We start from the raw sequence: 14,778 nt of genomic DNA, 5'->3' as shown, positions 1-14,778 counted from the left end.
CAGCGTGAGGCATTTATCACAAACCAGTACAGGCAGAGGATGGCCAGCTTCCACACTGTGTCCAACCCAGTCGTCAACCCCTACCAGCCTGACCATCATTCTGCATTCCACAGGCCCAGACCTGTGCTGTCTACTACCTCACCCAGGGTGTGAGACCTGAGAGCTTCCAGAACATGCCCAAAACCATGCGTTGGATCCTAGGCCTCAGACGTTTAAAGCCAAGACCATTAACACTAGAACAGCCGTGTCTATTTGACCTACTATAAGAGCTGCTTCGGGGGTCAAACCTTAGTCTTTACACACAACGACCACTAGTTGGCCGTCATGTAAATTAGCCCGCCTCCTACACAGATAAACTGCAAAATAGCTTTATGCTAGCTTATCCTGATGTGATTTTGGATACTGGGTGGTAGAACGCACATATCTAGGAAAAGTCATGAAGGGTAGAAGGGTCCCGAAATTTGATGGAGTGCAAAGATATAACATTTATTTTACTCACAGGGTCAAATGACCCCACCCACAGAACATTTATGATGAATATGCTTTTGATTATGAGTATCTAATAAAATAATATTGCAAAATAAAACATTATTTCATAAAATGTTTTTACATGATTGACGCTGCTAAGTCTACAAAAGGGTAAGCTGGATGAAATGCTTAGATCAGTGATCAGTTAATCAATGGTGTATATATGTTAGATTTGTTTGAAAACTGCTTGTTCTTTATAGGTCAAAACATATAGCATTATATGGCATTATAAATGGACATACAATGTCCTTAATCATGAGAAATGCATTGCTTCTTTAGGGTCTTTGATGAAAACAATGCTTTTGATAGAGTATATGTGGAAATGGGTATGTGGTTCAGAGTGCACCAAATAAATCTCCTAGCGAAGGTCTCCTGAACCCCTACATGAGTGAAAAACCCAAACTCAAAAATGAATTTACACTGCTGGCTACAGCCCTTGAGGTAACAATGACTAGTTAGAAGGTTCTATACATTCTCATGTAGAAATCTAAATAGAACATCAATGATTTCTATGGTTACATGTCACAGTTGACAATGTGATTATGTAACAAACGAGGACCACACAACTGGGGTTCTAGTACCAGTTCTAAATGACATTCATTTCATTTACCTGGAATTCCTCTGCATAGAGCACACGTTTTATTATTATCAAGAATATCCAAAGCTAAAATATTAACTAAATATTAATATGGCCTCCTTGTATGTTGGAGATCTCCACCAGGATACCACTGAAACAATGTTGCATGAGAAATTCAGCCCTGCTGGTGCAATTATCTCCATCAAAGTATTTAGGGACAAGATCACGCAACGATCCCTTGGGTATGCCTATGTCGACTTTCAACAGCACGCTGAAGCAGAGCTTTCCCTGGACACCATGAACTTCGATGTCCTCAAAGGAAGACCTATGCGCATCATGTGGTTTCAGCGTGACCCTTCACTGACGAAGAGTGGGGTAGGCAATGTGTTCATCAAGAACTTGGAGGAATCTATTGACAGCCAGGCCCTCTACGACACGTTTTCTACATTTGGAAAGGTCCTCTCCTGTAAGGTGGTTTGTGATGAGAATGGCCAATCTAAAGGCCATGGCTATGTGCAATTTGAGCGCCAGGAGGCTGCTGAGAGAGCCATTCAGAGGCTGAATGGCATGCTGTTCAATGACAAATTAGTGTTTATTGGACCTTTCAAATCTAGCAAAGAAAGAGAGGCTGAACATGGAGCCAGGGCCAAAGAGTTCACCAATGTGTACATCAAAAACTTTGGAGAGGATATGGATGACCAAAAACTGAAGGAAAAGTTTGAAATATATGGACCAACCCTGAGTGTCCGGGTCATGACTGATGACAATGGTCAGTCCAGGGGTTTCGGCTTTGTTAACTTCAAAAGACATGAGGATGCCCAGAAGGCCGTTGAAGACATGAATGGTAAGAAGATCAATGGGAGAAAGGTCTATGTGGGCCGCGCCCAGAAGAGAGGAGAGCGCCAGACTGTGCTGAAGCGCCGGTTTGAACACATGAAGCATAAGCGTATGACCAGATACCAGGTTTGTGGTCTCCAGTTCTCTGATACTAACATAGAAGTTGATATTACATATACATATTTATTGTTGAGGTATGAAAAACATATCACTAAACAGGGTTTCCATCTACTAGGGTGTTAATCTGTATGTGAAGAACCTGGAAGATGGCTTGGATGATGAGCGTCTGCACAAAGCATTCTCCTCCTTCGGAACAATCACCAGTTCAAAGGTGATGATGGAAGATCAACGCAGCAAGGGCTTTGGCTTTGTGTGCTTCTCCTCCCCTGAGGACGCCACCAAAGCTGTGAATGAGATGAACGGCCGCATTGTGTCCACCAAGCCGCTGTTTGTGGCCCTGGCCCAGCGCAGGGAGGATCGCCAAGCACAGCAGCAGGCGTTTATCACTAAACAGTACAATGTTCCCTGTATGATGACCTCTCAGTGGATGGGTCAGTATATTTATTGAAGCAACCCTACACATACAGTAGATGTGTGACTTGAGACAAGACCAATATCAATGAATATTCTTTTGATTATGAGTGTCTTCTTACTCACACAGCTACTCAGGCTTTGAGACAGCGTCCTGCCAGTGCAAATGCAGCTACAGCCAGGATGTGCACTGTGTCCCAGAACAAGCATGCAGCTGGTGAACACTACCCACAGCAGCACATGGCTCCCCAGACACAGGTCCCCATGCAGCAGCAGCCTACTGTGCTGACTGCCTCCATGCTGGCTGCCACTCCTCCTGAGGAGCAGAAACAACTGCTGGGTGAGTCTACTTGTTAGATATTTAGATCCCATTAGCTATACTGTATAATAACTGTTACTGATTGTTTGATTCTCCATCCCTCCAGGTGAGCATCTCTTCCAACTTATCCAGAAAACACATCCCAGTCTAGCTCCCAAGATCACAGGGATGCTGCTGGAGATGGACAACTCAGAACTTCTCCACATGCTGGAGGCCCAGGATTCCCTGCGCTCCAAGGTTGATGAAGCGGTCGCTGCGCTGCAGGCACACTGGGCTAAGGAGGCTGCGCAGAAATCTGACCCCCTCCCAGCTTGAGTTCAAAGCGACTAAGACAAGGGATGGAAATATTAGACAGATATTAAAACCTACTCCTACAACAAAAGAAACTCCAAAGAAAACTATTTTAACATTGAAGATGTTCATATTAATAAATTATTTAATTACCAAAATAACAAAATGACTCTGCTATGTCTGAATGCCTTTTACTGTGTCAGTTATGAGATGAGATAGCAATAGTGTTGACATGACTGTGCGTCAGCCATTATGTTTCTTCAAATCAATTCATATAATTGTGGATGGCCACAAGATAAAAATGCTCATTCTGTTTGCAACATAGGACTTTGATTTCACTAACTACCGTAGTCGTTTCATTTACTACACATTATTGAAAGGTGATCGCAATTCTATACAAACCCCTCAAAAAAAGTTCGGAAACGTTATTCTGGTTGATTAATCTTCCCCTTTAATAATACCAATTGGTATTGTATTTTATATCGTTGGAAAGCCTAATTAGTCACCTTTACAACGAGGTACAACTTGTAAGGATCATGCATTCGTGGAATGAGCAACACAGCTAAACGTGTGGGTAGCGGCCCAAAAATATTTGCCAAAATCCCCTATATTCTTCTGTTGGTATTCCCTCTCGTTTTGAGTTGCTTGGTGGATTGGATGATTGCACTCTCCCACAGTAATAAGGAAAAAACAACACATATTGGCCATTTTTACACTTTATTCATTTTAGCCTACACTGTCAGGGACCTCAGCAGCGTGTGGAAGATCAATACGCAGTCACAACAGCTTGGCACCTCCTCCTCATGCTGGTCACCAGCCTGGTCACACACTGCTGTGGGACGGCATCCCATTCCTCAACTAGGATTTGCCGCAAGTCAGCCAACATGGTTGCGTTGGTCACTCTGGCACGTACAGCACACCCAAGCTGATCCCACAAGTGTTCATTTGGGTTGAAGTCTGGATTCACGGCAGGCCATTCCACCCTCTCCACTCCCAAATTCTGGAGGTACTCTGTGATGATCCTGGCTCTGTGGGGGCGAGCGTTGTCATCCTGGAGGATGGAGTTAGGTCCCAGATTTTGGAGATATGGGATCGCCATTGGCCTCAAAATATCATTCCTGTCAATTAGGTGCCATACAGGTGTATGCCAGTCACACACCTGTGACTGACATACACCTACCAGCACTTGAAGCTCAAAACGAGAGTGAATACCAGAATATTGCACGTTTAGCTGTGTTACTCATTCCACAAATGCATGATCCTTACAACTTGTACCTCGTTGTAAAGGAGACTAATCAGGCTACCAATTGGTATTATTAAAGGGGAGGAAGAATCGACTGAAATAACGTTTCCAAACTTTTTTTGAGGAGTTTATTTGTCTATATATCTTTACTATAAATAGTGCATTTTCCAATGCAAAACTAAATATTTCGCTAATTTTGTTTTATTAAAGGGGGTGGTGGTGGTAGGGTAACTTCAGACAGTTCAGAAAACTTAGTTTATTTTTTTTTAAAGGAAAAAAAGAGAGACAGATGAAACATACAGTATGAGGAGGTGAAAATATATTAGATAATTAATTATATGCCAATATGAAATCAATTTGATGCTTTGAAGGCACACAAATTGCATTCCCAATTGATAAAAGTTCGAAAATACAACATTTGCCGATTTAACATGACTTCCTGTATAAAACACCCCCACTTCAGGTCTTCTATCTGATTACAGATACAGATCATTTTGTAGGTTGAACAGATACAGATAATGATGTCTCTGTACACCCCTAATGTACATCAACGGGATGGAAGTGGAGCGTGTCTCCAGCCTCAAGTTCCTGGGTGTCCACATCTTCGAGGACTTCTCGTGGACTCCTCCACCCTGGTTAAAAAGGTGCAGCAGCGTATATACCTCCTGAGGAGACTAAAGAAAGCCCATCTGTCTCCAAAGGTTCTGGTCAACTTCTATCTGTGCACCCTCGAGAGCATTCTGACAAACAGTCAGACCAGTGTGGTATGGCAGCTGCTCTGTCTCTGACCAGAAGGCCCTGCAATTTTATCTTTTTTTTTTTTATTTCACCTTTATTTATTAAGGGAGGGCCAGTTGAGAGCAAGCTCTCTCTTCCAATGGCGCCCTGATTACATAAAAATCCAACTATACACAGTAAAAAAAACATAAACACAGGAAACAAATTACAGAATGGCAGATAATAGACCAGAAATCAAAGTGCACATGAACATTCAGAATGCATGGAGTCATACAAAAGGCTTTTGAAGTGCTTAAATGGAATCAACTTATTACATTTTAACAGGATCTGCAGGTTATTCCATTTATTTGGGGCATAATATTAAAATGCAACTTTAGCCACTTCTGTCCTAACAAACGGAATATTTAAAACCAAGGAGTCATGTGCACGAGTGCTGTAGGTACACAATTTGTAATTTAGAAAACTTGTACTGGATGGTCAATGGGTAGAAGGCCCTGCAATGGGTGGCATCGTGGTCCTCTAAAGCAGGCGGCGTCTGCGGAGGGTGCAAGGCATCAGTAGGGACCCCTCTCACCCCAGCTACAGACTGTTGGCCCTCCTATCATCAGGGAGGCGGTACAGGAGTCTGCGCTCCCGCACCACCAGGCTAAGGAACAGCTTCTTCCCTGCAGCTGTTACTCTGTTGTATGAACTCTGAATCCCCAGCAGCAGCCTAGACCCCCCCCCCCCCCCCCCCCACCACATCAGCAAAAGGAACATTGACTCCTAGTATCAGTGCACCCCCCCCACCCCCATAGCTCTACTGGCTGCACACTCAGGACCCCCATAGCTCTACTGGCTGCACACTCAGGACTTCAATTTAGCTTTTGCACTACTGCTTGTTTGCACATAACACTAGTCTCTAATTATACATCCTACATGCTAAATACCTCAAGACCTATTTCCCTTGTGAAGATATCTGAAGATATCTGAAGATATATCCTAACTGTACAGTAAGTCACATTGACATTCATCTCATGTATATTCAGTTCTATATTCACTTATTTATATCACTATTTATATCACTGTACATCTATCCTGCAGTGGTGGGCCGTCAGGGCCAGCAAGGCCTTCTCTGCTGGCCCTAAACATCATCAGAATATAAATGTATATATGAATATGAATATTTCATTTCATAGCTTTCCTCTTGGTTGCGCTGCTTCCAGCCATTTGGAGGGCTGGCCTTTAGCTTTTATCCAATCATATAATTTCAGCCATAATGTGTTGCCAGGGTACCAAGAAATCTGCCCGCCTGCAGATTCAACAGTGGCGCGAGTATAACTGACGCTTTCGTTTTCATGCAATGAATTTAATACACCCAGACAAGGTGCCGCCTGGTTATACTGCGTTTCTGTCTAAATATATAGTTTCTTGAGCCATGGCGTGTCATAATGATGGTATTAAGAGGTGGAATAATTCAGGTAGGACTGTGGAGGACATCACTGAAGGCCTAGGTGTGAAATGCACCGCCCGCCACTGCTATCCTGTAATACCTTGCATCATCTACATCATCACGTCTTTTGCACTATGCCACTATTTGCACTAGCTGGTTAGATGCCAAACTCCATTCCATTGTCTCAGTACTTGTACTCTGTGCATTGACAATACAGTTGAATCAATCTAATCTAATCTAATGATGGTGATGTACAGTGTTCCTAGAGCAGGAAAGAGATGTTTGTGGATGTACTGTACACATTGGTGTTTACAGTAACACCATGACCTGGAATCCTCCTACAAACATTTCCCCAAATGCTCTCGTTTCCCGACAACACGATTATAGAGGAAAGCGGAGGATTATCTATGATAGGAAATGAGGAAAGCTTGAAATAAGCAGCTTGAATAAACTATTTATAAGACTACATTCATGTCTATTTACAAGTTGTTTTATCTGCTTTCAGAATATGGAAACAAATTGCTGAATGGTGTTTTTTCTACGATTCACTGATATTGGCAAACCAAGAGTCCCCAACATATGACGTTACTTGCTCAGTAGCTCTCTGTTTGAATCCCTCAGAGAGCAACTACATATGTCTCCACTGTCAGATACCAGCAGGGCTATGTGTGTGTGTGTGTGTGTGTGTGTGTGTGTGTGTGTGTGTGTGTGTGTGTGTGCACGTGAGCGTGTGTGTGTGTGTGTGTGCATGTGTGTGTGTTAAACCCTTGTGCACATGTACAAACGGCTGTGAACCCGGTGATCCCTTATTATAATCACATCAATAATAACTGCTAGGAAATAACATTCATGCATCTATTGATGGTGTGGGTGCGTGTGTATGTGTGTGTCTAAGTGTGTGCGAGTACAGAAAACACATGGGAACTACAATATCACATAATGAACTTTAGCCACTGTAGAGAATGGTTGAATGTGTGTGAGTCATCTCCTTTCCAAAATACATACTTCCGCAACATCAACCTGTCCACCACTTGAAATGCCATCCTCTATAAAAAGAGCTAAAAGTCATTGTCTGCCCATTCATTATATCCATTCAGCCGTAGTTAATGGTCACATTCATTATTTACAGCACCATGCCAGTGGCCACAATGACACCATGTAAAAAGTCATTGGGGGTAAAAATACATAAAACGTCATTCAGTTATTTTCAAAAACTAGAATGACTTTCCAGCCAGTGGGCGTGTAAATCAATTAATTCTATTTATGAATAATTTTTGCCCCCAATGACATCATAGCGTGTCACTTCCTTCTGTCATGGCCCAACTCTATCTGTGGATGTAAGGTTAGTTAGGTTATGGTGATTGGCTACCCAGGGTAATTGGGGCTTGCCTGTTGGCGGGAATCGTGAAAAGAGCTGATTACCCACCTGTGATGAGGAGAATGGTGAGATGCCGTTTAAGGGAGACACTGTTCTAGACCCCTGCCATGTTCTCCTCAGTTAACAATGTTCAATTTGGACTGTGAGCACTTCATCTTGTCTGGTGTGTCTATCCTAATGTGTGTTGTTGTTGTCGTACATTACATATCTGTATATGTTATATTTAAGCAATATCACACGAGAGGGAGTGGGCCCTATTATGCACTTCATCAATAAGACGAGGCGGTAGATCTAAACTTAAGACGTGGAGGCGTGGTCAAGGCCACTTTGCTATTATGCGTGCTGTAGTGGGCACCTAAAACCCGGCGCTAAGCAAAGAAATTAGTCATGGGTGTGTTTTGGGCGTCTTCTCAATCAACCCAATCAGCGTGCCAGGTGCCATTCCCTTTAAGAACCGGCTGCGTTGAGTCATTAGCGCTATGCTATTATGGAAGTCCTGAGAAGGAGGTCAGCGCGCTTCTCTGCCTCTCCCTTCTGAAATAAAGCATTTATACTGTGACCGTAATTGACGTCTTGCCGTGGAGCCACGTGCGTGTTCATGTGTGCCCACATGCATGCGCAAACCGCGGAGGCGCGCTCGTGTTTCAAAACGTGCATGAAGTCTAAACTTAAGAACTTTTCAAACCACTTCTTAGCGATAGGAGCAAAGTCAGATCGCATAATAGCAGGGGCGCCTAGTGCACTTCATTAACATATGAACACTCCCACAATGAGCAATATATGCACGGGAGTTTTACGTCTTATGTGTGGGCGCCTATCGACACCTGCATAATAGCAGTAGCGCGTATGAAGCGCATAATAAGGGTGGCGGTAGGTCTTAACCTGGCGGTGCGTCTTAATTAACACTTAAGACGGCAAGTTAAGAAGTGCATAATAGGGCCCAGTGTGTTATACTGAATATCAGCACGGCTGTGATTCGGTTGTAGGTACGAGGCCGCAGGCGCAGAACGCGACCGGAGCATGCTAGGCCTCTCCCTTTTACCACCTTACCAGGTACCGTCAACCTGCCAACTGAGCTTACCTATACTTCTGTGTCTGGCCTCCGCCCTGTATGTTAACGAGCCGTTTGATTATTGACTAATGTACATGCAGAGCTTGTTGGGTCTGTTGGGACTGGATCTTTTTGACGACAGAGCGTCAAAGATCGCTGTTTTCACATCCTGTTTGTAGACACTGGTATGGTGCTGGAGATGTTAAAAAAGGGTGAAGTGTCCCTTTAAGATGCACATAATGATATTGGATTCAGAAGAAGTACCTTGAAAGTGTTTCAATGCACCTAAAACATAAGTAGCTGTCTGAATCACCAGAGGGCAATAGCATGACTATGGAACAGCAGCAAGAACTTCTCCAAAGCTCAATCTATTGTTGTTATGAAGACAGTGATTAGGCCAATGATTCCTCTTTGTCAACAAATGAGGTACATTTCCAACAGAACATCCTGTCTTGTATTCTAGTACTTCATTTGTACTTCCAAATGAGAACGTAGAGCGAAGATCAGTACCCAATTATTTCATTTCTGGGACCTACTGTTCCCTGACTAAATAAGAGTCATTTGTTGGGAGTTTTTATCGCCGCACACACACCCGCACACACACCCGCGCACACACACACACACACACATACACACACACACACATACACACACACACACACACACACACATACACACACACACACATGCACATACACACACACACATACACACAGAAATGAACAGACACAACCAGATGTGCTCTCTCTATGTCTCTTTCCCATCTCTCCTTTCTGTATGCCTGCCTATCTGTCTATCTCTCTCTCTCACACACACAAACACACACACACACACACACACACACACACAGCCCTTGCCACCCATCAAACACACTATGCTCTGGCCTTGGAGAGAGCACATGTTTGGAAAGAGCTGAGCGGAAGCCTTCCACCGTTCCATTGGCCATTTACAGAGTCAATATTAGCACTTCTTCCCTTCTCTCTCTCTCTCTGTCATCCTCCCTGACACATTCAGATGGAAAGAGAGACAGAGAGAGAGACAGAGAGAGAGAGATCTCTCACTATGACCTGTCCTCTGGATGGATCCCTCAAACCATAACACAGCTGGGCGGGGGACATTGCACAGCTGCAACGTTTGCAGGAAAAGCGCTATACAGATAAAAAGTTAATATTATTATTATTATTATTATTATTATTATTATTATTATTATTTAAGGCGCCTTCCGTGATGTCGTCACATACGTAGGTCAAGCAGACAATACAGGGGCTTAGGCCTACTACCCTCTCTCTCTCTCTCTCCTCCCTTCCTCTCCTCCTCCTCTCCCTTCTTTATCCACCTCTCTCCTCCTCAGCCATCCACCCTTCTTTTCATCCTCCTCCAGCGCCGAGCTCGTGTCCTACCGTGTGATGTAGCCGGAGCACAATGATGTGATGACGCCATCACAAGTTTATCCTCCTGCTATAAAAGGATATTTTCTGAGCATGTTTCATGGTTGGGGATGGGCTGAGGGGGAGTGGGGGGGGGTTAGAGAAGAAGGCTCTGTCCCGTTTTTAGACACTATTCATCCCTCTGACACTTACGTTCTGCCAAACATGAAATCAGTTTATTGTCACAGTCGTGAAGTGTGAGGGGGAGGGGGAAGAGGAGCAGGAGTTGCAGTAACGAGGAAGTTACGGTAATTAATACGCCCCCTCCCCAGTATCCACCCAAAGAGCATGCTTGTGCAATGCTCAATTAGCAAATGCCACAAATGACATCAGAAGTCATTGGCGCTTCTGGTTTATTGTTCCGGTGGTATTTATACCGTCGCTCATCCCAGTCTGGCTAAACCCCCCCCCACACCCACCCACCCACACACACACACACACACACACACACACACACACACACACACACACACACACACACACACACACACACACACAGACTCATTGACAGTCGCACTGTAGAAAGAAATGAAAGAAATGTGACGACGTCCGCGAAAATGAATTGTTTCACCGACTCATGCCTATCCGTCTTGCGACCGGCTTCCAGCACTTTCTAACCACAGAGCTCAAGACCTAGACGCTGTGAAAAGGAGGAGAAAAGCAACATATGACCGCAAAACAGCCGGGGTCACACGCGCCTGTGATCCGTGACGCTATCACGTGCTCGTCAGTTCAAATCCCCCACCCCTGGAAGCGTCTGTGTCGGGTCTGATTTTAGCAGCAGAAATCCAGAAATAGAGAGCATGAGCATCTGTAACGTAATAACTCTAAAATAACTCTAATTGGAGCCTGCGGTGCTTGTGGTGCGGTAGAAACGGCGGCGTATAAGAAATCTAGAAGAAGGAAACAGGACAGGGTTGTTATACTGCCACCACATTGCTGAGCTCAGACAAAGCTGCTAGGAATACCTTACAGGTCACCACGCCTCCACAAACAGGAGCTTTCATAGCCTCACACTACTGATACAGTACAATATCGTGAGCTTAGAATTCTAAGGTTCTATCTCCGTTTCGGGTAGTTCAGAGATATTGAGCGTCAACGTTTTTACATCTCACATTGTTTTGTGAGATGGAACCTTTGTATTTTATGAATTACTAACTAAAAAATGTGAACACATTTTAAAATAACACCACACAGGCTTTAATAACCACCTAATGGATCAGATTATGTAAAAAAAAAACAATTTGACCAAACATTTAGATAGAACCTTATAATTCTAACGTCACAATATGAGAGAACCTCTCCGCACTCTGGTACCGAGTAAAGTCGATGTTGTGTAGATCTGAGAAAGTCAATAGAACAAAAGGAATGATCTATTGTTGCATTAACACATTGACGTTGGTGTTTGTTAGGCCAAGTACTGTACACAAAATGTAATTCAGAAAGACAGAAAGGACGATGAGAAAGAAAGCAAAACAAAAGAGGTGAAATGAAGCATTGATGCACAAACTGTCAGACCAAGGTAGTGATAATGAAAGACAGAGAGAGTGGAGTGGGGGGGGAGTGGGTGTGTGTGTGTGAGACAGAATGGTCAGAGTAGAGGGAGTGTGTGAGTGAGATATGTGACAGCAGCTGGTGAAAGCGGGAACAAGTAAGGCAACCAATCAAAATAAGTCAATACATTTCTACGTCGTTGAAAATCAATGACACACTCGCTACTTGCAAGCGATACTTGTTGTATGTGTTGCTTTGCGTAAAGGTGTCTGCTAAATGCCCAAAATGTAATGTAAAAATGTATGAACGAAGAGAGAGAAGGATAGGGTGGTTTACTATGTCAAATGCAGCAGACAAATCCAGAAGAGTGTGAACAGAGGAGAGGGAGGAAGCCCTAGAAGTGTTGAAAGTTTTGGCACTGCTGCTCAGCCTCCTACAGTAACACAGTGGTCCTACTAAAACATTCCCTAAACCCAGTGTACCCAGCCTAGACCCCAGAACCCAGAGCCAAGGACATGGACAAAGAGAGACAGAGAGATGGGGCTCTTTCTCAGCGTGGGCCTGGAGGACTTACAGTGCACGCCCAGTGCACAGCCATGCTCTCGGAGCTAGCAGAGCACACACAGACAGAGCCGCAGGCATGTGGAGGACACCTGCTATTTCCCTACCAGGGGGATGTGAAAGAGCCTCGGACAGCCAGGGCCAGAGGGCTCTCTGTGTGGGTCTGTCCTTGGCCAGCTGCTGGGCGGTGTGGAGGAGGAGGCAGGAAGACCTGCTGGGGCCGGGCTGTACAGATACATTCACACCAGGGGGATGTGAAGTAGCCACTCGTTGCAGAGGCTCTGGCACAGGCCAGCTGAGAGTCACGGGTCACAGGAGCCAGCTGTGCCGGTGGAGGTAGAAAGCGGAGGACGGGCTCATTAGAATACACACAAATGCGCAGGTGCGTACGCATGCACGCACGCCCACACGCACGCACGCACACACATACACACACACACACACACACACGCACACACACACACACGCACGCACGCACACGCACACACACACACACACACACACACACACACACACACACACACATCCATACATTGTAGTGAACACCATTCTTGAAACATCCCCCCCGCTCCACCCCCCTCCCATACACAAACTTGACCACAATGAAGACCTTCACAGAATACACAACTCATGTAGTGAAAAAGAAAACTAATAATCATGACAAATCAGTCGTTCATTCCCCAAGTCTTTCATTCCTTCAGTCTCCTCTCTCCAGATCAGCTCTGTGTAAATGGGGTGGTTGGTTGGGGAAGGGGGGGGGGGGGACAGAGAGAGGGACAGAGGGAGCAAGCTGGCAACATCGATGGTGGACTTGGTGTGCGTGCACTGGTGGGAGAAAAATATATTTTTATCTCTTTATCTCACTCCCATTCAGTGAGTCAGACAGACACGTACAGAGCCCGGTTCTAGTCTTGGCACTCAGAGTGGCCAGGTCAACAGGAAGCGGGTCAGATAAAGGATCCTCCCTCTGCCTCCGTGCACGGCATGGGAACGTGGGGCTGTGTGGGGGGGTGAGGATGGCACGGAAGCTGGACCTCAACAGCCTGCCAGGCACCATGAGTGTTGATTTGTGTGTGAGTCGTGAGTGTGTGTGCATGTGTGTGCGTGCGTGTGTGTGCGTGTGTGTGTGCGTGTGTGTGTGTGTGTGTGTGTGTGCTTGTATGTGTGTGTGTGCGTGCGTGTGTGTGTGTGCGCGTGCGTGTGTGTGTGCGTGTGTGCATGTGTGTGTGTGTGTGTGTGTGTGTGTGCGTGTGTGTGTTTGTGTCAACAGTTGCAGACAGTGTCCCCCTTTGAGAGCTGGGAGAGTAGAGGGCCTCTGGACCTGGAGAGGGGAGGCAGCTGGAGGTTGAGAGGCTGAAGAGGCCTGAAGTGAAGCTCTAGTGATCCAACCGTTGATGAAGTGGAACAGGTGAGGATCAAACCCCAGTGGTGTTCCACTCGTCACAGCCAAGCATCATCTACCAGTAGACCCAGAGGACATCCTCACAGTGTGATTGTGACATTTTGAACTTCCAAATCTCCCAGACAAGGATATTCATCACAGTGTACCACCTCCACTACTTTAGCTGAATCCAACTTAGGGAAGCATGGTCAAGGAACATCATGATGCAAGGTATGAACATCACCCAACAGTAAACTGAAGTAAAACAATCGTTATCAGAGTCACTGGACAACGTTGTGATTTAATTTCCTACCCAGGACTGATTTTTTTTTACTACAATGAATGTAAAGTTAGTTTAAGTTAAAGTGTAGTACTTCATTCTGCCCAGTAGGGGGTAATGTACAGCTACAGTGGGATAAGATGATAGCTCTCTCCATTCCCTACTGGTTTCCATTGTGAGCTCCATGCCAACTCATTGAACCCCCTAGGAACTAACTAGGATTGCTTCTCTAAGCGAACTAACTAGGACTGCTTCTCTAAGCGTTAGCATCCTGGGGAAGATTGCACCTGTTTTATTTTCAATGGAAATGAAACATAAATGAAAGAGTAAAAAGGTGAACTTCAAGTTAAGAGAATGAAGGAAGCACTGGAATAAAACACAATTGACGACATTTTTGTTTTGGATGCTTTATCCCGTACTGACAAAGCATTGTCTTTCAACTGGGTCAAGGTTTTAGATTCCAATTATATCCATGATATCACCCTGTCTCAACAACACTTCGAATTCAGTCTTAATTAAACATGAAACAAAGAGATGCATTCATCAATGCCATCTTTCACAGTGTTGAAAGAGCTGTTGTCCTTGAAGACTGAGTAATATTCCCTCAATGACATAATTCCAGCTCTTGTTTTTCTCTGTTCAAAGCTCCACCACTGTTGCTTTGTACAGTAGTTCAAGCATTGACATGCTTTGAAACGTCTTGGCAGGCT

General features: G+C 44.7%; 2 protein-coding genes across 2 annotated transcripts in view; both read left to right on the top strand.

The window, feature by feature from the left end:
- LOC308156085 (DDB1- and CUL4-associated factor 15-like) overlaps window positions 1–153 on the top strand; it is a gene marked incomplete at both ends in the record, with an annotated part of 38,566 nt that extends 38,413 nt beyond the window's left edge. The window contains one exon of the mRNA XM_080529446.1: window positions 1–153. This exon is cut by the window's left edge and continues 83 nt beyond it. Coding sequence (XP_080385572.1) covers window positions 1–153 — 153 coding nt within the window.
- A 1,063-nt stretch (window positions 154–1,216) lies between these two features.
- LOC308156084 (polyadenylate-binding protein 1A-like) lies at window positions 1,217–3,107 on the top strand (the record flags this gene model as incomplete). Its single annotated transcript, XM_080529445.1, has 4 exons — window positions 1,217–2,068; window positions 2,178–2,493; window positions 2,604–2,813; window positions 2,899–3,107. 4 exons carry the CDS (start codon window positions 1,217–1,219, stop codon window positions 3,105–3,107), a joined length of 1,587 nt encoding a protein of 528 aa, XP_080385571.1.
- Between the last annotated feature and the right edge of the window lie 11,671 nt (window positions 3,108–14,778).

This window comes from Nansenia antarctica (genome assembly GCF_963989245.1).
Source record: "Nansenia antarctica genome assembly, chromosome: 4".
NCBI lineage: Eukaryota > Metazoa > Chordata > Actinopteri > Argentiniformes > Microstomatidae > Nansenia > Nansenia antarctica.
Note: the sequence above shows the minus strand (reverse complement) of the source record. Positions and strands in the feature narration are given on the sequence as shown.